At 36.0% G+C, this 22,916-nt stretch overlaps 1 protein-coding gene across 2 annotated transcripts in view; it reads right to left on the bottom strand.

Moving 5' to 3' along the window:
• LOC127855395 (transmembrane ascorbate-dependent reductase CYB561-like) overlaps nt 1–22,916 on the bottom strand; it is a 35,239-nt gene that overhangs the window by 5,027 nt on the left and 7,296 nt on the right. The window contains exons 1-4 of one of the 2 annotated variants that reach the window (XM_052390920.1): nt 16,056–16,173; nt 11,173–11,402; nt 7,064–7,266; nt 918–1,093 (exon numbers count right to left, since the gene is read on the bottom strand). In XM_052390920.1, coding sequence (XP_052246880.1) covers nt 918–1,093; nt 7,064–7,266; nt 11,173–11,389 — 596 coding nt within the window. In that variant the 5' untranslated portion in view covers nt 11,390–11,402; nt 16,056–16,173. Of the gene's footprint in view, nt 1–917; nt 1,094–7,063; nt 7,267–11,172; nt 11,403–16,055; nt 16,174–22,916 lie in introns of those variants that run through there. The other variant, XM_052390921.1, reaches the window with a different exon arrangement.

The following is a 22,916-nucleotide window of genomic DNA, read 5'->3' as shown; positions in this document are numbered from 1 at the left end:
TAAATTAATTAAATGTTCAATAGTTTTATAAAAAAATGGTTTAAATGAAAATACATGTAATATGAAACATAAACATATAACACAAGCTATATTGAAAATATGCTACAGGGATAATATGACCCATCACGCTGAAGTGCCTGTTAGATAAATAAGCATCCGCACTTTCCAGCTCCGAGCTGGAGCACTGTGATTCTACATAAAAAGCAACTTACCGGGTATTGCAGCTTTGTAATTTGGAGTCTTTTGCAAAGTTCAAGCAGCTACTTTTATGACTTCAAAAGCTATCAATGGTTACAATTTGAGTCCTTTAAGCTTCTGCTGGCTTGTTAGCAGCCATACAATTTAAAGTCCTTTGCAATGTTCTCATAACAACTTTTAAAACATCTGACAATTAAAGCTATACATGAATATTGCTACCACTGTACATCCTAACAATTTTAAATCTTTTGAAAAGTTCAAATACTTAAAACATCAGACCATAAACGCAATCTATCGCTGACTGTGCATCCTTATAATTTCCAGTCTCCTTGCAGAGTTAAAACTTTTACATCATACAATATTAGCTATCTATTGAGTCTACCGTACATCATTACAGTTTGCATTACTTTTAAAACGTCAGACAACAAGATGTGTTTGTGAAACACTATGTTCCCCCTCCCATATATTTGACCTTTGACCTTGAAGTATGACCTTGACCTTTCACCACTCAAAATGTGCAGCTCCATAGGATACGCATGCATGCCAAATATGAAGTTGCTATCTTCAATATTGCAAAAGTTATGGCCAATGTTAAAGTTTGACACAAACAAACCAACAAACAGACAGGGCAAAAACAATATGACCCCCAGTATAGACTGGAGGACATAATAAAAAATATCGAAAGCTCTAAAGGAATTGCTACTTCTGTACATCCTTACAATTTAGAGTCCTTTGCGAAGTTCATGAACCACGCCTTCTCCATGATGCCCGTCAGGGCGGCTCCCACAGCCATAGCGAGGATGGTGAGGCCCCAGAACACGTGTTGGCTCATGTAACGAGTACGCAGCCCATAGCTCAGCTTGGGGAACAGGAAGGCGACGAAGCCACACACCCACTGGAACAGAAAATCACAGAGAACAATCGAAATGTCCATGTGCACTTCTTTGATTTTTTTCCTAACTGGAATGCAATCTTACCTTGTCTAATGCTGTTTTGCTAGAATTGGTCACAAAAAAGGTACTTATCCACTGTAACAGACAAAGTCTGAACATGATGAAATTTCAAAGCAAAATTATGTAAACAAGTGTTTCGCGGTCCGACACATATGCCCCCCCCCTCCCCAAACAGGGCTTTGATCTAGTGACCCCAATTTCAATAGGGTCATCTACTGTCCAAGGCCAATGTGCATGTGAAGTATCAAGCCAATCGGTCAATTTGTTGATGAGTTCTTGATCAGAAAACAATTTTCACACTTATTGTGACAGTGACCTTGACATTTGACCTAATGACCCCTATTTCAATAGGGGTCATCTACTGTCTAAGGCAAATTCACATGAGAAGTATCAAGCCAATCGATGAATCAATTGACGAGTCATTGATCGGAAAAGATTTCACACTTAGTGTGTAACAGTGACCTTGAATTCTGACCTGATGACCCCAATTTCATTAGGGGTCATCTACTGTCCAATGCCAATGGACATGAGAAGTATCAAGCCAATCAATGAATCAGTTGACAAGTCATTGATCGGAAATGATTTCACATTTAGTGTGTAACAGTGACCTTAAACTTTGACCTAGTAACCCCAATGTCATTAGGGGTAATCTACTGTCCAAGGCCAATGCTCATGGGCATTATCAAGCCAAACAGTGAATAAGTTGACGAGTTATTGATGGGAAACAATTTCACACAGTGTGTAACAGTGACCTTGACCTTTGACCTAGTGATCTCAATTTCAATAAGGGTCATCGACTGTCCAAGGCCTATGCACATAGGAAGTATGAAGCCAATCGGTGAATCGATTGACCAGTTATTGATCGGAAACGATTTTTCTTTTAATGTGTAACAGTGACCTTTGACCTAGTGACCACAATTTCAATATGGGTAATCACTGTCCAGGGCCAATGCACATGTGAAGTATCAAGCCAATCGGTCAATTCGTTGACGAGTTATTGATTGAACACAATTTTTACACTAAGTGTAATAGTGACCTTGACCTAGTTACCCCAATTTCAATAGGGGTCATCTACTGTCTAAGGCAAATGCACATGGGAAGCATCAAGCCAATCGGTCAAATGGTTTACGAGTTATTGATTGGAAACAATTTTCACACTAAGTATTGTGACCTTGACCTTTGACCTAGTGACCCAAATTTCATTTGATGTCATCTACTGTCCAAGGCCAATGCACATGTGAAGTATCAAGCAAATCGGTCAATTCGTTGACGAGTTATTTATCTGAAAGGATTTTCACACTTAGTGTTAAAGCGACCTTGACCTTTGACCTAGTGACCCCAATTTCAATTGGGGTCATCTACTGTCCAAGGCCAATGCACATGTGAAGTATCAAGTCAATCAGTCAATTGGTTTACGAGTTATTGATTGGAAACAATTTCCACACTTAGTATGATAGTGACCTTGACCTTTGACCTAGTGACCCAAATTTCATTAGATGTCATCTACTGTCAAAGGCCAATGCACATGTGAAGTATCAAGCCAATCGGTCAATTCGTTGACGAGTTATGGTTCGGAAACGAACTGGTCTACCGACAGACAGACTGGTCTACCGACAGAGAGACCGACCGACATCCAGCCAACAATATACCCCCTTTTTTAAGAGGGGCATAAAAATCCATAGCTTTATTAAAAAAAACACACTACCTTTCAGGAATTTCATTTTCACCATCTTTAGTGGTGGGTCTGCACAAACAAGATATTGGCGTAACGCATAACGCGAACGGCCATCTTGGAAGCTTAAAGAATTATTCTAAGAATGCCCCGAAGCATTCTTAGAATTTTAAAGAAAATTCTTTATTCTTAAGAATTTTCTTTAGCAAAATGAGTTTGTGAATAAGACTTAAGAATTTTTTCTTAGACTTAAGAATTTTCTTTATTTTCAAGTCTAAGAATTGCTAAAGAATTGTTGGTGAATACGGGCCCAGTGCAAGTCAGCACTTAAAACAAGAAAAGGTGGGCCATTTTAGCCTTAATGGAACTAGTGTAGTTCAACAAATAGAAGGAAAATGTCCTCATGTTTTGAACTGCATGTACTAAAGCCTCACCCGAATGAAAAAGCAACAAGTCCTTGTTAATTTCCACAATTCCATATTCCTTGACAACAAAGGAGGGGAATAACAAGTGTATCTTTTAACAAATTAAGATTTGATGCCCACATGTTAAACTTCATATCATTTGGAACAATCCAAGTATGCTTGAATCAAGTACTAAACAAGGGCTGTTTGTAAAACATGCATGCCCCCCATATGGGCTCTCCGGTGTAGTGACAGCCATTGTGTGAATATGTTTTTTTGTCACTGTATGTCAATGACCTGTGAAATGTATCCAATTAATAGTGCAAAAACCAATCAGGACCTATACTAATCAATTATATCCATTATATGATTGAGTCTTTGATTTTTTGGATTCCTTTCACACATTTTGACTTATTTGACAATATGTGAAACGTGCACACAATTTGTAATGTTTTATTAATTAATGGTAATGAAACATGCTATTTATAGCAGTTAACTCCCCTAGTCCAAATTTTTGACGCTCTTAAATATTAAGCTACTTTTTATATGGGTAATATTTGGAGCGTACAAAGGGTGAAAGACCAATTATGTGGTGGGAATTTTTTGTTCTTTGTCTATATTGTTGCGCAAGGATTTTGTGCGCAACATTCAAGCCCCGATATAAGACACTTAATAACAACGGATTGCAATAATATTTACATACCTGTGTAGATAATTCATTCCTTGATAATGTTCCGTAAAAATTATGTAATGACACTTTGAATTTTGCACGCCTGAGCAATTTAAATCCAACCACTATTCAATTTTTCAATATCTCTCGATTCGCTTGCTGTGTAGATATAAATCGATAACACGACCTCGATGTAAAGCATCTGGTTTAAAGTGGAAGAATAAACAGCGTAAAATACAGTTTGCGTTCGTCTGTTGTGGTGCAGCGCGTTACATAGTAAACCAATGTTATACTTTTCTGGATTATTTTGCATTGTTTTTTTTCTAAATTGACAATTAAAAAGTTCTGAAATAAATTACATCTTTTATTTTTATACTGTACATAAGTAATATTGATACAGATCGTACAGTATACCGTCCTTTGTAACGTAGAATATAAGTACATAAAACAACACAGACAGAGGTGCGAAAAAGACATGCATAAACACTTCCTGAAACTTAGAACACTGAATAGAAACTGCACCATATCTGTTTTGAACATATGCTTATTAAATCGACAAAGTTTAGCGTACTAGATCTAGTTACGTAAAAGTCGGTGTTAAAAGCTCATGTTAAATAAAATTACGCGTACACGTTACACCGTAATGCCTTCTTCTGATTGGTTCATATTTAAATCAGTTTCATGACATGGCTACAGGTCTGTGATTGTTTTGGGATTTAAGCAGAAGTTTAACTGAAGATTTTATGCCTTTCTAACTTCGAATCGACGATATTTGATGTAAAAATGAACTTCTGAATTAAAACTGAATGAGTTGGTAATGTTATTTTGCAATTTTACGCAAATTGATGAAAATTTAAACTTTCTGGTTTCCACCACAAAAAAGGTCCTTCAACGATGAGACGTTCCAAAGAATTTAGCCCATATAAAAAGTATCTCTAAATTCTTTGCGCGTCTTATAAATGAGACTATTAACTCCCCTAGTCAATGACCACCATAGATAGCCATGCAATCTGATTAAAAATAGCCAAGGCTAGTGTTGTGTATTGGGCAAATGTATACAAGTGCAACTTGACCACATGACCAGTATCATGTGTTTACCACACACAGAAGTCAGTTATGTAATAGACCATTAATTCTGCTCCCAACTTTGGCCACTTGCCAAGATACTGACCAGTATCAGATGGGGTTGTGAAACTGTGTAAACAGTGAACACCAGTCCATGTAATACTGGCCTACCACTTGTACTAGTTGATTTGGAGTTAATACAGTAATGCATGTACAAATGAGACACTAAGCTCAAAAGTTAATTATATGTGCCTCTGAAAACTAACCAGAGGAGTGGGTTGAAATTTACAATCTTTACTTGGCATTTGAGGAAATCTGAACTCTCAGGGTTTGGATAGAACATCCCCAAATTAACTTTTCTTTACACTGTTGTTATTTTTGTTCAATACACAAATATTAACCTAACTTTACAAATCCTGTACAGTAAAGGAAACTAAATCTAAGTTGATATTTTAATATGCTTGATCCTATTTATGTATTAACATTGTTTTATACATACAAACTGTGTTGCTGTTTTTCAATTAACAAGCAGATTAAAAATTAATTATATTTTTATGTATAATTTGAATTGACAAAATTAAATGCAAGTTGCGTAGCAAGAATTACATGTTTGATTTATTGTCAGTGAATCGTGACATTTTCTCAATGTTTCAGACCACCAGTTTGTCAAAGCTATCAACCGCTTGGATGGTCAAGCTAAATAGAATTGACCCAGCAAATCACAACTGTCCTGTTGCCATATAATATTATATATCATATTACATTGGTTTTTTGTTGAATTCTCACGTCATTTCCATAAACATAGTATTAACTGGCACAGAAACAAAGGCTTATACATCATTATGAATGAACATGTGTCAAAAATTGAATTTGTAAGTCTCTTTACTGGACAGTGTGAAAACAGAATAAACTAGTGACCTTAAAATCAATAGGGGTCATCTGCGAGTCATGATCAATCTACCCATGAAGTTTCATGATCCTAGATATGCATTCTTGAGTTATCTTCCGGAAACCATTTTAATATTTTGGGTCACCTTGACCTTTGACCTAGTGACCTCAAAATCAATAGGGGTCATCTGCAAGTCATGATCAATCTACCCATGAAGTTTCATGATCCTAGGCATATGCATTCTTGAGTTATCATCCGGAAACCATTTTACTATTTCGGGTCACCGTGACCTTGACCTTTGACCTAGTGACCTCAAAATCAATAGGGGTCATCTGCAAGTCATGATCAATCTACCCATGAAGTTTCATGATCCTAGGCGTATGCGTTTTTGAGTTATCATCCGGAAACCAATTTACTATTTCGGGTCACCGTGACCTTGACCTTTGACCTAGTGACCTCAAAATCAATAGGGGTCATCTGCGAGTCATGATCAATCTACCTATGTAGTTTCATGATCCTAGGCGTATGCGTTCTTGAGTTATCATCCAGAAACCACCTGGTGGACGGACGGACGGACGGACCGACCGACCGACATGAGCAAAGCAATATACCCCCTCTTCTTCGAAGGGGGGCATAAAAAGGGTAGCAGAATTGTGTTCAAAATATGTGTTTACAAACAGACAGACAGACCTAGAGAAAAATGTCCATGGTGATTCCAGTACCCCCCCCCCCCCCTTTAATTTAACCATTTCCCGCTCAGAAGAAAAGTGAAATGGGTATATACAACCAACATTAAACCATAACAGGTGCAAAATACTTGCAGTCTGTTCAGATTTTAAGCTGTTTGCTGCTGATCATTGTTAATTTTAAGGGTTGAAAATGAAGGCTTCAATTTATAAGTGTCTTGAATTAAATTTGATTTTCTGATGGACTACACTCGCATCAAAGTTAGCATCTGAACAGTAAAGGGTTGAGCTCCAATCAACCCTTTGCATGCTGGAATATTTGTCGTCTGCTAAATTGGTGTCTGCTGAATTTCTAAAATCATCATTTTCTTCACTTTTTTTCAAAGACCACTATCAGAATAGCAAACAGTTTGGATTCTGATCAGACGCCACTTTTTGTGGCGTCTGATCTTGATCCAAACTGTTTGCAAAGGCCTTTAAAATTCGGTTCCAGGGCTTATAGGGTTAATGGTATTACTGACTGTACCTGCAATCCAAAAAGAATGACTGTTGAGAGTCCTATCCAGCTATGCAGGCTGTACAGGTTTGGAATAGATTTGGCGTTATGGAAGTCAAACACGGCTTTCAGTCCGACAGCGGCAAATATCAGAGCCCCAACGTGCAAGCTCGCATGAAGGATTTTCACGTACAGTTTGTTGACATTCCTGAACACCCGGTACGCCAGGATAGCTAGAAATGCATGCAAAATATTACTACCGGTACATTGATTTCACAGGCCCTTTCATGGTGTATGTACAGGTCCGTAAAACGCATCCATTCCCAAAGTGAAATGGCAAAAAAAAATCCCTATTTCATTTTTTTTTTAAAGAAGTGCAATGATAATTATTTCTCAATTTTATTTTAATATAATTATTATACAAAGAATCAATCTATAATTTATATGATTTTTTTCTTACAATTTGAATTATTATAAAGAGTTACAGCATGTAAATTAAATAACTTTTTCAAAAATCAGTGGACTTTTCTTGCAAAAAAATACTCAAGTGCATTATTTTTGTCCAAACCAGGCAAAAACAGTCCTGTGCCATACACATGCATGAAATTTAAATGTCTAAAACATCCGCTTTATGTAAAATACAAACACATTATTTTAATCTGCAGTTCACATATAGACATCATAAATTAGCAGCCATTTTTTTTTGCCCCATTCGGAAAAGTACCGGCACCAGCCCGATTGGGAAAATTGTGCGCGAAAAACTCTGAAATTGAGAACATTGGCATCGTGAAGTCTTTATTTTGTGAAATTGGTGTATTTTATTTTTTGCTTCAAAATACTCAAAAATTGATAACTGAATGTAGTCAAGTTGTCAATATTATATTTACTTAGGTTCAAGTTATAGAGCTGCATAGGGAAACTAACTAAATGTTTAATTTTGTTCATTAAAAAAATAATTTTTTTTTAGAAACTTTCAATTGGGAATTTTTTGGACAGCAATTGGGAATTATTTTTTTTTCCTAATTGGTGAAGTGCTGTTTTCCGGTTCTTCATAAAGAAGGAAACAAATTGCTGAATTAGTGAACAGGAATCAGCAAGTTTATTTATTTTGCGGAATCTAGTACCAAGCTTGCTTACATTTATATCACATGCAAAATTATTTGTTTTATTAAAACTCAAACTTAAGCAATGTAACAACATAATAGAAAAAGATAACCATTAAATCTTAACTAATCATATGGTTGCTTGCTAACAGCATACACCACTTGTTTAACCCTTTGCATGCTGGGATATTTGTCGTCTGCTAAATTGGTGTCCGCTGAATTTCTAAAATCATCATTTTCTTCACTTTTTTCCAAAGACCACTATCAGAATAGCAAACAGTTTGGATCATGATCAGACGCCACGTTTTGTGGTGTCTGATCTTGATCCAAACTGTTCGCAAAGGCCTTTAAAATTCGGTTCCAGCGCTAAAAGGTTTAAGACTTGACCTAGTGACCTAGATTTTGACCCCACTTGACCCAGATTAAAACTTGTCCTAGATAAAAGTTATGACCAAGTTTAATTTACATTGAGTCACAAACGTAGCCAAGAGTTTTCCAAGATTTGACCTGGTCACTAGTTTAAGACTCAAGTGATGTTCAATTGGTCATTGTCGGCTCGGGTACTGACAAGTTCCATCAAGTGTCATTACTGTGGTTTCTAGAGAGGCTACATGGTTTTTATAAGGTTTGATCTGATGACCTAGTATTAAGATGCATGTGAACCAGATTCAAACTCAGATAAGAACTAGACAGGGCCCTCACACTACTTTGGGGGAAGGGGTCCGCAGCCCTTAGGAGGGGGAATTTTCGCGGTGTTTCCCTTTTTGGGGGAATTTTTTACTTACTCTCTCATTATTTCATTTGTACATGTTTGCACTATATCCATTGCATTTTCCATAATTTAGTATGTTTGAAAAGATTAAATAGAAATAGAATTGAGATATAATAATCATGAGACACATCTTTCTATTAAAAAAAAAGAAATTTTTTTTTTTTTTTTTTTTTTAGGGGGATTTTTTCCCCCCGAAAGGGAAAAAAAGTATACTTTTCAGGTGGGGGACTGCCACCGAAATTCGGCGGCAGATTTGATAGATTGAGGGCCCTGCTAGATATTGTCAAGATAAACATTCTGATCAAGTTTTGTCAAGAGTGGATTATAGATGTGGTCTTTACAGTGAGTACAAGCAAAAATTTCTTTGTTCTTTAGGGGTCATGGGGGCCTTAAAAAGTCAGTAGTGTTTTTCCCAGGAGGGCAAAGGGGCATGGCTTTCAAAAAGGGCATTTTAGCGCGCAGTTTAGGCAAAAAAGGGCAAAAAGTTCCCTGAATACCTGAATTACGGGGAAACATGTAATCGCATCAGAAGCAGTTGTGGAAAATATAACGTATAAACAAGCACATTTAATGGTTATAGATGTATTTAACTTACTATGCTTTATATTAATATATTTACCTTGCAATGTACATTTAAGTTCCATGCTGTTTCAATAAACTGTACAGCACGACAAACATAATAAAGCAATATATGCATATGAATCTGATTATACACAGATCCACTAACATATAAATGAAACCATGTTTGTCTTATCCCATTTTCTAATAATAATCTCGACAGATGTTTAAAATAACATTGCGAGTTAATTGATCGCTAACAATATGCAAACACTCGTTTCCGTGACATACATCCACCGAGTAGATTACAAATAAATAAATAATGTTGTTGCTATCTAAAACATTTTTATGCATCATCGATTATCACAGACATTTCATTAATTCCTTCTTAATGTATAATCTCAATCGTTAATTAGATCGTTTACGACGTTATTTGCCATTTTTGCCGAGTCACAATTTAATTCTGTATAGTCCGCCATGTTGATAAAATGTCAAATGATGTAAGCGACAAGTGCGCATAGCAACGTTAAATCGTATACGCGATTTGCATTTTGTTAAATAAGTATACGTCTCAGTAATTATTTCAATAATTAGATCTAATTATCTTAAAGACGAAAACAATAAAGAATAAATTTGTTTGTGAATTTAAATGTTATTATGCGTAAAAATATATGTTTTGATATAACTGAATAATGCATGCAAAGCACAATTGCGGCGAGAATAACCGAGTTGTTCATCAAAAGTCTCCGAAGTAATGATTATATCATGGAGGAGTACACATTGCCGAGCAAAAAGTGCGCTTGATATAACATAGCCTCCGGCATTATCGATTGATACTGACACGGGGTAATTCACGCATGACTAATTCACAGCTTTGGAGCAGTCAGTAAGGCCTACCTATAAATCGAGCACTGTTATATATTAAATCTGCTCAATTAAATATAGTCGATTAGACGTTGACGTCTCTTGAGTAAATCAAGCACAGTCGGAGCGTCACAGACAATCAAGGTAGCTGATTTTGAGGACCAAGTTAGATCGTAAGGCAATTAAGATGTTATCGATAAGGGTGCGTGGCGAAATTTGCCTTTGAAAAAAAGGGCGCGTGGCGAAATTTGCCTTTGAAAAGGGCAGCGTGGCGATCCGGGAGGGCGGCGTGGCTTTTCGCCACGCTAAAATGGCCTGGGAAAAACACTAGTCAGTAAGATGAAACTTTATAAAAGCCAATAGCATTTAAATAAGTACATACAGTCAGAATAGAGGAAGATGATTGAAACAGAAAAGTTTTTTCAATATCATGAAAGTCTTTTTTGGGAGCATGCGCCTAAAAAATCTGTAAGATTAAGGCGTATAAAAGCCAAAAACTTCAGTCTTTTTTCCGTTTAAATTTGGGTCCTGTAGGGAAATCCATTTTCAATGGATACAACTATATATTTTTCTCAAATGGAGACTTTAAAAAAAAATAAAATTATTTTGTTTCAATAAGTCTCAACATTTAATTTATCTCAAAACCAGATCTATAAGTAAAACCTTAGTGAACATAATATTGATATTTATTCTCAATTTACAGTACTTGTTAGCAAATAAATGAACAAAACTAACCTCCCAAATTTAGTCAAAATGACGCGAATTTTCTCAATGCAAAGGGACCCGGCCCCATTTTCCAAAATGGTGAAAAAAACTCACTGAACTTTTAAATCAGTACGTACAATCAGAGTAGAGGAAGATCATGCCAATGACCATGAAAACGGGGTGGTAGTTGAACTGTCGGTCCGGATCCTCGGACCAGGCAAACCCGCCCAGGTAGTTGCCCATCCAGACTGAGACCAGGATAACAGATAGCAACCCCAGGCCCTGCACCACTAGCACCAGGCTTGTGAAGAAGCACAGGCTGCTCGGCACATCTTCTTTATGGTAGGGGTCCATCTTGCTTTAGTATCTGAAGTGAAAGATAATCATGTTTTATTTTATGCTTTCCGGTGGTTTGTGAAAAATAACAGTGAAAAATATCGCTGTGGGGGATGGTTTGGGTGGAGTCTATCGTGGTATGTCAGGTAAGAGTTGTTTTGTCAAAGTATCAATCAAATCTAATTATAAATACAGAAGTTATGGCAATTTTAGCAAAATTTAATAATTTGACCTTGAGAGTCAAGGTCATTCAAAGGTCAAGGTAAAATTCAACTTGCCAGGTACAGTAACCTCATGATAGCATGAAAGTATTTTACCATGTATAGCGCGCTACCATGTATAACGCGCATGCGATTTTTTAAAGCCAAAATAGAGAAAAAAAAGAATTCAAGACCAAAAACCTGAAAATTTGGCCGAAAATGGCCGCCATTCTTATATTGCGCAATCATTTAATCTGAGTTTTTCGGGCGCTTAATTTTTTGTTTTAAAGTAGGGAGCGTTTATACGATCAGGAGCATGGGTTGCAAAGCACTATATTTTCGACAATTTTTAAGATTATTCTCTCGAGAACACCGTTATGTCCTTATTGCCGCTGCGCATGTTTTTTCAAGACCTCTGCGCGTTAAATTCGAACCACTATTACGTATTCCTCACATTTGAACAGTGTAACATTTTCATTACCTGCCGCTCACAACATCGTATGACATCTTCTTCTGCAGACCCGCAACATCTCAATGTCCAATTTTACGCAAATCGTCCGTGGATCCCATTTTATTTTTCATCGACTTAAATATTTCCCCATTAAGAGATGCTCCCCAATAAATCCAGTTTGACCCGGTATTTCGCGCCTTCACTGCGTCTAGTTGATAAGTATTTCATAGTAAGACAAACAATACACCCGAACGCTCAATTCCATACAGTTGGCGTTATCCGCGTAAAGCCATTTGAGAAATATCATTTGTTTGTCTCTATTGAAAGAAAATAAAACGAGTCTATATCTCTATTGTTGGTTTGTAACCTACGTAGTATACTCGCACAGTAGCATATTTATGCAGAGATCGGAAAATAATTGATAAATGTATTCGTCGTTTCAATGCTTAGGGCCTAGTAATTTCGGAAAATCGGAACTCAACTTACGTAAAACACTTGCTCAATTAACCGTTGAACTCCACCTCCGTTCTTTCCAAAAGGTTCGAAGGCGGAGCTTTGCACGTGCTATTATTTAATTGGACGATTGCCATTGAGGAACAAACACACGATTGGTTCGGCATGTTGATTGCTAGACAAAGGAAGCCAATTTTGTCGGCGAGAAACTTGTCGCATTATTGCTTCAGACAGGAAGCGGCTTTCCTTTGATGACGTCAAACTGTCAATTCACATAGAGTGCAAATTTTCGGAAATGCTAACATTAAACTTTGGATTAAATTATCAAAAAAAAGCAAAAGCGAAGTTGAGAAATACTTATTGAAATAATTAGCCTCAGTTCAAATAAGACGTTTTGCGTTGTAAATCAACGAGTTTTCATGACAACGAAAACTTTAACAAACAATACCGCGGCGCACGGGGATCGATATACCTCGATTTTTTTTTAGTGAACAATCAATGAAGAAGTGTGAAAACACCAACAAAGACATTTTTTTCATCTTTTAATTTTTGTCAAAACTATTACTACCCCGTTCATTCCTAACCTTTCCCGCTATTTGTTGTTTCGACAACGGCCCCTTCAGTCTATAACATTATAGGGTGTAGTTTTTTTGCAATAACAAAAATGGCGGCAATTGTGAAGATTTACAATCACGAAATGGATTTATTGCAATTTAGCAACCAGGAAAGCGTTGTGTCAATGTATTACGCGCACTGAATTTTTATTTTGAAATTTGAAGGTAAAAAACTGCGCGCTATGCATGGTAAAATACGGTATTTGAAGTTTGAAAGCAATAGCCTTGATACTTTAGAAGTAAAGTGGATCGAAACACAAAATTTAACCATATATTCAAAGTTACTAAGTCAGAAAAGGGCCATAATTCCGTAAAAATGACAATCAGGGTTATGCAACTTGTCCTTTTACTGTTCCCTTATGATAGTTTGCGAGTGTTCCAAGTATGAAAGCAATATCTATGATACTTTAGGGGTAAAGTGGACCAAAACACAAAACTTAACCAAATTTTATATTTTCTAAGTATAAAGGGCCCATAATTCCGTCCAAATGCCAGTCAGAGTTACATAACTTTGCCTGCACAGTCCCCTTATGATAGTTAATAAGTGTTGCAAGTATGAAAGCAATAGCTTTGATACTGTAGGAATAAAGTGGACCAAAACACAAAACTTAACCAAATTTTCAATTTCTTAAGTATAAAAAGGGCACATAATTCTGTCAAAATGCCAGTCAGAGTTACATAACTTTGCCTGCACAGTCCCCTTATGATAGTTAGTAAGTGTTGCAAGTATGAAAGCAATAGCTTTGATACTTAAGGAATAAAATGGACCTAAACACAAAACTTAACCAAAATTTTGAATTTTCTAAGTATAAAAAGGGCACATAATTCTGTCAAAATGCACGCCAGAGTTATCTAACTTTGCCTGCCCAGTCCCCTCATGATAGTTAGTAAGTGCACCAAGTTTGAATGCAATAGCATTGATACTTTCTGAAATAAGTGGACCTAAACTCAAAACTTAACCGGACGCCGACGCAGACGCCAAGGTGATGACAATAGCTCAATTTTTTTTTCAAAAAATAGATGAGCTAAAAATGTAGTGACATGATTCTAGCATTATTTTTGTGAAGAAGCATAGAATGGTCCGCATCTTCCTTATGGTTTGGTCCATCTTGCTTAAGAATCTGAAGTGATAGGTAATTAGTGTGTGTGTATATTTTGAAGTTGATGAAGTCCTTCCGGGCCTGAGGCTGTTGTATGTATGGACCCGGAGTGTGTCCCAGCACTCATACCTAATTATGTTACTAGACTAACAAAAGTTGGGACACAATTTGAATTAGAGCTGCAATTTCCTGCTTTTTAGTTGATACTGAACAATTTTCATTTAGTCTTGTGATGTGGGGAAAGTACTTGTAAGAAACCCAACCTGACTGGTATTGTCAACCCTTTTGAGAATACATAGGTGAGAAGCGTGTTTACCAACCATGCACTGTACCAACCGGACAGTTGATAGATTTATGCTTTCTGGTGGTTTATAGATAACAAGGGACAAAATTGTCACAAAACCAGATTTTCAATTGGAAAAAGTCTGATAAAGGGAGACAACTCAAACTGAACTGATTGTTTTAATATAATTAACCCTCTTTGTTTCAAAATAAATATATTTTTAGTTGTGGCGACCTTGACCTTGGAGATATTGACATAATTCTTTCGTGTGACACAGCGTCCAATGATGGTGAACAAATGTGCCAAATGATTTTAAAATCTCACAATGAATGACATAGTTATGACCCGGACAAGCTCATTTATGGCCATTTTTGACCTTTGAACTCAAAGGGTGACCTTGACCTTGGAGATATCAACGTAATTCTTTCGCGCGACACACCCTCTAATGATGGTGAACAAGTGTTCCAAATGATTTCAGATCTCACAAAGACATACAAAGTAATGGCCCGGACAAGCTCGTTCCGCCCGCCCGCCGACATTCGCCAATGTAATAACCAGTTTTTTTCCTTCGGAAAACCTGGTTAAATATCTGTGAATTTAAACCGACAATTTCAAACAGTGAAAATTATAGATTATTTTCACTGTTATACAGTGAAATGACATTGTTTTCAGGACGTAACCACCCCTATATTTTTGAAGAACTGTTTCTTTGAACAACATAACTACTCATTAACCCTATCAGTGCGGGAACTGAATTTTAAAGGCCTTTGCAAACAGTTTAGATCCAGATGAGACGCCACAGAACGTGGCGTCTCATCTGGATCCAAACTGTTTGCTATTTTGATAGTATTCTTTGATAAAAAATTGAAGAAAATGCTTATTTTAGAAATTCAGCAGACAACATTTTAGCAGACGACAAATTTCCCAGCATGCAAAGGGTTAATAATGCAGTAGGGATGTGGCATCAATATCTATAAGACTATAACCCACATAGCAGACATAATAGCTCTGAATCTATTCACGACATCAATACATACCACCTTCCTAATATTTAGTAGTAACAATAGGAGACAGGCTTATTAGACGATTATGAATCTTCCCACCATCAAAAATCAATAACAACATGAAACCAATAATATAGGGAGTAACAACACACTTTATATTTCTAGCTTGTAGGGAAATGTTACATGTACATGAAAACAGAATTACAGTGAGCTAAATAACTATATGTCAGTAACTTATGTTACTGTAGTCCACCAAAAAATACAAGTTATATATTAAGTAAATATAGACAATCAACACTTATATATTAAGTCAATCTAGACAAATTGACACCTGAGCATATGGTACAATTTAAAAGCAAGCCTTATCTTTGCCACTCATAAATCAATCATTCAGTCAGTTTGCACCATATGGTAGATTTACCATGGAAAACCTCCAACATTATATACAGACCTGAAAACCCTAATAAAATATCGGCAAGTATGCAAGCTAATGATCCATCTTCAACTGAATATATACCATAATTAATACCAGCGTTTACACTTAACAGAACCTCTAAATTAAATCCCATATAGACTTACTGGTATTCCAAAAACTTGCAACCTATAGTCTCATCCAATAACTCTAAGTCAATATCTACATATGGAAGTTTTGTAATTCTGCAGGAAATTCAGTCCTGGAGCAAATAAACATCAGCCAATGAAATATCAGCTTGGATATAACACTCCCCTGGAAGATAGAATGTGACACCACCATTCCACAGTGAAAGATGACCATTCCCTACAGTAGAAAATCTGCAAATCTATAAAATGTCATGCAAATCTATGCCACACTCCTGAAGGCCGGATAATTGAGACAGTATTTTGTTCCAGCCAGTCTCAGCTAGACAGAGGCCATATTAACCCTTTGCATGTTCGGAAATTTGTCGTCTGCTATAATGTTGTCAGCTAATTTCTAAAATTAGCATTTTCTTCCATTTATTTCAAAGAATACTATAAGATTAGCAAACAGTTTGGATCCGGATGAGACGCCACGTTCTGTGGCGTTTCATCTGGATTCAAACTGTTTGCAAAGGCCTTCAAAATTCGGTTCCAGCATTGAAATAATTAAGTGTTGACAAAAAGTCCTCATATAACCTGAGAACTGTCTTCAAGGAATTTTCAGGGGACATTGAAATCAGATAATGATGCAGACTTCATCTTGAAATGACCAGACGACTTGAGGAATTCTCAATATTACCCCAGGCAATAATGGGCAGATTGCATGACAACTGGTTAGTGACGTCTTGGAGGAATTGAATTTCATATTTCAGACAAACACTCAATGAATAATGCTGGAAATTGACGAAAGGTTGCTGAATTTGAATGCATGTTATGATTTGACCGGGTGACCAAGTTTTCGAAAAACAAGTGAACCAGATTCCAACTCAGCCAAGATATATATTCTATTAAAAGTTTCATCCAGATTGAGTCATAAATTTAGCCACGTTCTGAAAAAACTGGGCTTAATGCATGTGCATAAAGTGTCGTCCCAGATTAGCCTGTGCAGTCCGCACAGGCTAATCAGGGACAACACTTTCCGCTTTTATGACATTTTTCGTTTAAATGAAGTCTCTTTTTAGCAAAAATCCAATTTAGAAGGAGAGTGTCGTCCCTGATTAGCCTGTGTGGACTGCACTGGCTAATCTGGGACAACACTTTACACACATGCATTAAGACCAGTTTTCCCAGAACGAGACTCAATTGTTGTTCCTAGAGTGGTAAAAAGGCTTTTCTAATATTTGACGTATTAACGCAAACATGACCCACATTCAAACTCCGACAAGATGTTGTCAATACAAACATTTTGACCAAGTTAAATCAAGATCAATTCATAAATGTGGCCTCTTGTGAATGAACGTGACGCAGATTCAAACTTGGCCTTGATGTTATCAAGATAAACATTCTGACAAAGTTTCATTAAGATTGTTTTGAGTGTGGCTTCTAGAGTGGTAACAAGGTAACCCTGGTGACTGAACATCAGTCTGTAATATTTACCGCTATATTGTGTTGTTCCACTCAAACTTAAATCTTTAATTCTAAGTACAAAAGATGCATCATCCATCTCAACTGAAACATAGTCTCATGAAAAAGCCAACACAAGAGAGTATTCATGTAGCTCAAATGATTCAAGACAAAAAAGAATATTACTTCCAGGGGTTTTCCTGCTCCCTACTGCGCTTTGAAGCCGCACGGCAGCTATTTTAGAAGCAAGGTTATATTTTGAATGAAAGGTCACAGTGACCTTGACCTTTGATGTAGTGACCTCAAACCATGTTTGATTGTAGATCTCAATGAGATGCATGCACAAGTGAAGTTTAAAGAACATAGACCCAAGAGTTTTCATTTTATGAGCAAGGTTAAAGTTTTGGGACAGACACACACATACAATGACAGACAGACAGACAGGCCAAAAACAATTTACCCCAATCATTCGATCCGGCAGGCCTTTTCCTGTCTATTTTGGGAAAAGGTATCTAGCAAAATTGGGATTTTTTGAGTCGCGAAATCTTTCAAATTGAGAATTTTCATCTACAAAAGCATTATTATTTTTCTTATTCAATCTAATGTTTTCATACATAGGTATTGCCCTAAAATGCTAAGAAAAGTATTAAAATGTTTTTTTCCATGCAACAGTCATTGTCCGCTGCTAGCGTACGTATGTGTATGATAAAAATACAGACTTTGTTAATGTTATGCTTGAAGTTCAAATAAAATACATAGCTCGATATGTCATTTAGGATTCACAGTCGAAGGACCTATCGTTGCTGTCGTTCTCAAACCTCGTAGCTCCAAAAATGTCATTTTTTCCGTCTTTTCCAAATATATTAAGTCTGGCGCGTGTTTTGTGCTATATCTCGTAGCTTTACGCCAATCAGAGCCCTTGAAAAGGCCATGTGAAAAAATGTTACGTCCTTTTATCCTGACAAATTGTGATGCAGCTTTTATTGCTACGTCATTTTACCTATAGGTACGTCATTTCTTTGGACAAATTTGACAAAAACGTTTTTACATTTGCAGTACATTTGCAGCTACGAGGTTTCCTATCAGGACGAATTGTCATACCTCATTAAAATGACAAAACTGTGGTGACGAAATTTCGTAGCTACCATTTCTGAATATCAGTATGACTTATCAGTATGACTTATCAGTATTACTTATCAGTATGACTTACGTGTCTACAGCTTATACCCTCTTTTGCAGCTTCATTTGTTTGGTATTTTTTACATAATTTCAATTTTTAAAAATATCGTTATAAAAAAATATGACGTTTTTTTCTCTCTCCTGAAAAGTTGGCATTTTGTACGAGATTTGAGAACGACAGGGACGATATTATTATTCCAATTTCAAGTTGCCAAATGTCTGAAGGCAACAATTTTTTTAAACACAGTAACGATGAAAGTGAAACCAATTCACATTTGTCTACCTCAGACCATCGATATCAATTCTCAACCAATTTAAAATAATTTATATGTGCACATGATTATCACTTGTTGTATACCGGGTACATTACCTGATAATTCTGAATAATCCAGAACTTCAATATTTGAAAGCAAATTCTGACCGAAAATATGTCTTAAGAATTGCATAAACACAACCGGCTGCCATTTGTCTGAAGTGTCAAGGTCACTAAAATTGCATTATGGAACACTCGATACGATAACGTTTTATGGGGTATTCCTATTGGCATGCTAAAACACGGCACACGCTTTTTTAAAACACAGTACCTACATGTACCGGGAAACACATTTTTCAGCTTCGGTCATTTTGGTCTGAAATTGTTTGTTTTTTTTGAGAATTGGGAAAAAATTTGCACATTTGGCCTTGGGAATGGGTCCGACTATCGGACCCGTGAGATAGGCAGAAAAAGGCCTGTCCGGAGGGCATACACAATTGTAGTAGGACATTAAAGGGCTGATTGGGGGCATCATTAAAATGGTGTTTTAAATGCACAATAACTGCAAACATATAATCATGCTCATGGTAACTCCAATGTCCGCTACAGCATTCCTAATGAGACGTTATGTATGCCCAATTAAGATCTAATTAACATGTCATAAATGCTACCCCATCTAGAACCTCCGCGGCCCCACTGTGATTGCGTGAACGGATGAAAATAGGACGGACAGACAGACAAGGGGGTATCTGTATACCCCCTTCGTAAACAATGGGGCTAAAGATTGAGTTAGCAGATTCAGAGTTCTGAGCAAGCAGAATCTTGTTGACTACTTTTGACCACAGGTGAAGGGCGCGTGGCCAAGTCACTTTAACACTATCAATTTGTCATAAAACAACATTTTTTATCATATTGACCAAAAAAAAAAAAAAAAAAAAAAATTTTTTTTTCTGATATGTTATATATGAACAAGGTAGGTATCTCTTGACACAGGAAAATCACCTTCATCTACATTTTATGCGATTTTCGTAAACTATGTACCATTTTTTTGGGAAAGGTTGCCTCGTGACGAAAAATGACCACAAACGGCTACTTGCTGACATATATAACATATCAGAAAAAAAAATTTTTTATTTTATTTTTTTTGGTCAATATGATAAAAAATGTTGTTTTATGACAAATTGATAGTGTTAAAGTGATTTGGCCACGCGCGCTTCACCTGTGCTTTTGACACAGAATTTACAAAATGTTCAAAATGTTGAAGTATTAAGTATTTAAAATATATACTTCCAAATAACTGTGTTTCAAATACAATTTCTTATTCTGACTCGTTGTTTAACTTAGGTTAAGAATTTCCAAAGAATGTGCTAAAGAATGCGGTCCCTAATCATAATTTCACCACATCCATTAAGTACATTATTTTTGAAAGATTGTTTCACTTAGTTAGGGTGATTTAGCCATTTCATTTCTACAAAATGTAGGTTTTGTTTTGAATTTAATCTTAGTTAATATAGCCATGTAATTGATCTTTCTTGCATGGAACTGTAAGGAATTCATGGAATTCGTTTCAATGACTTAGAAACCACAAAGACATACAGATTGTTAAAAAAGTAACATTGTTTTAATTCCTTCGTATGTCCAATTTACACAATACATACGCATTTACCAAAACTATGATATAAAATTATCAAATTGAATGTCCTACATTTCAATGTTATCATAATTGATAAAGCACATTTACATCACTTAACCCTTTGCATGCTGGGAAATTTGTCGTCTGCTAAAATGTCGTCTGCAGAATTTCTAAAATTAGCATTTTCTTCTATTTTTTTTCAAAGAATACTATCAGAATAGCAAACAGTTTGGATCCAGATGAGACGCAACAGAACGTGGCGTCTCATCTGGATCCAAACTGTTTGCAAAGGCCTTCAAAATTCGGTTCCCGCACTGAAAGGGTTAAACGATGAACTTCAATCACACTAACTTACTGCACAGGTCTATGGTTACCTGGAATGCAAATCCAGCAGAAATAATAGTCCAGATAAACAAATCCTCACATTTGCATCAAGCCTCATAAAAGATATCTGCAATATGAAGGGTCTTTAACAAACCAACGAGTTGACGCAATACAAATTTTAAAGTTGGCTTTGACTATTATAACTTTGAATAAATAAACATATAGATTCCAGTAGAATGTAAGTAGAATTTTAAAAGAACATACAAATTCATACGCTATTCAAATTTAAAAAAAACTAAATGTTTTTTATGTATTATATTTTGTTTTTTAAATTTAAATAAAGATCTTACAATTTAACGAGTTTGATGTGACATCTTTATAAAATCAAATATAAGGAGTTGTATTGACAAGAAATAAGATGCACTCCAATGATTAACGAGAGCGCCGATGGCGCTGAAAGCATAGTTGCAAGATACAGGGAAGATGCTGCTGAAGTAAATGTTTAGGTCAAAATATACTAAATAGTTTCCTTATATGTTTCGATGTAAAAGCGACAACTTTGAGCGAAAATAAATACAACATTTTGCACATAGAGACCCCCATAACCATACCTTTTCTTGACGGGCATTCTTAGCTGAATCGATTTAAGCAATAAAAAAGATTTGTCATGTTCAAACCAAAAACAAATTCGACTCAAATCAAAATCGACTGTTTTTGCGCCTTTTTCGGCCGTTTTCTAGTGGATTGTAACCTTTTGCAGTGCCATTTTTTACTTTAATCTCCAACTTTTTCCTATTTCAGGGATTAAGTAGTGAACACCTATGCTTACCCTATCAATATCTCCAAACGATAAAACCAGAACAAAGTGTACAACATGCCTTCGAGGAAAATATGATGATTTGTTTAGAAAGTACAGCCCTTCATGACTCGATTATTTAGTATATTGTAGCCTTAACGATTGCTGACATCACGAGTCGCCCCCCTTGTTAACAAAATGCTCTATTTTTAGAAACGGGAATTCCAAATAGTGACGAATGTGAATGGTTACAAAATGACATAACTATGAAAATAATTACGTAGAATTACATTATTTCACGCATACCATTATGCAACCATCCGTTTTCTTTTCCGACTTGATACATTTACAGCTTTCCATTTAATATTTTACAGACACAGCACTCGTCCAGAATTCACGCGAATCCATTAAATCCGATGCCACATTTAAACCGTTAACTCTACTCGTAACGTAAATTTCTGGCACAAAGTAAATCATTTTAACTTCAATTAACACATCTCTTACTTTTAAACTCTACTTCATCAAATCCATAGAAAGGCACGTCAGAATCCATGTCATAAATCAGAAAACATTCATCGTACTCCGCCATTTTTTACACATTTTCAAAGAATAAAAGTGCTTTATGCCCCACTTCCTGCTGAGAATATGTTTTAATTTCTATTTATAATTAACCGATGAAATGTTACATATACTTTAACCAGGGCCTTATTAATTCAGTTATGTAAACATTTGACCTCTCACAGAACAGTAAACGAAGGAAATAGAAATTGGGATCCCATATAAATTAGGTGTGAGGTCACTATCAACAAGAACAGAATTGTTTTACGAACGAAATTTGTTTTAGGTTATAAGAAGATTTTTTGACATAAAACGGTCTTAGAAAAATTCACTAAAAACGGTGTCAGCAATATTCTTGGAAGAAAACGCTAGAAAAACGTTTCCCCCCAAAAAATTGTAAGAATTACCATATGCTAAATTAAATAGATATTTCGTCTGATTTTTGATCAGGTAAGGCTTCATAAAGGGTAACCGACCGATGTGGATTTTCAAAATGTGGTATATACCTTAAGCATAGGTGCAAGCACCTATGCTAAAAATAAACATTCTAACTTTAAAATTCCAGATTAAGAGCGAACACAGAATGTAATGGACAAGATGTCTTGCAGCAAGAAAATTGAAGATTTCTACAACAGTTCTCTAATCAAGTGGATTAGGTTTATTTTCTTCCTGGGTCTGAATATTCTTAATATTGTT

Source organism: Dreissena polymorpha, chromosome 13, assembly GCF_020536995.1.
Source record: "Dreissena polymorpha isolate Duluth1 chromosome 13, UMN_Dpol_1.0, whole genome shotgun sequence".
Taxonomy (NCBI): Eukaryota; Metazoa; Mollusca; class Bivalvia; order Myida; family Dreissenidae; genus Dreissena; species Dreissena polymorpha.
The sequence above is the reverse complement of the archived record's forward strand: the minus strand, read 5'-3'. Positions and strand labels throughout refer to the sequence as shown.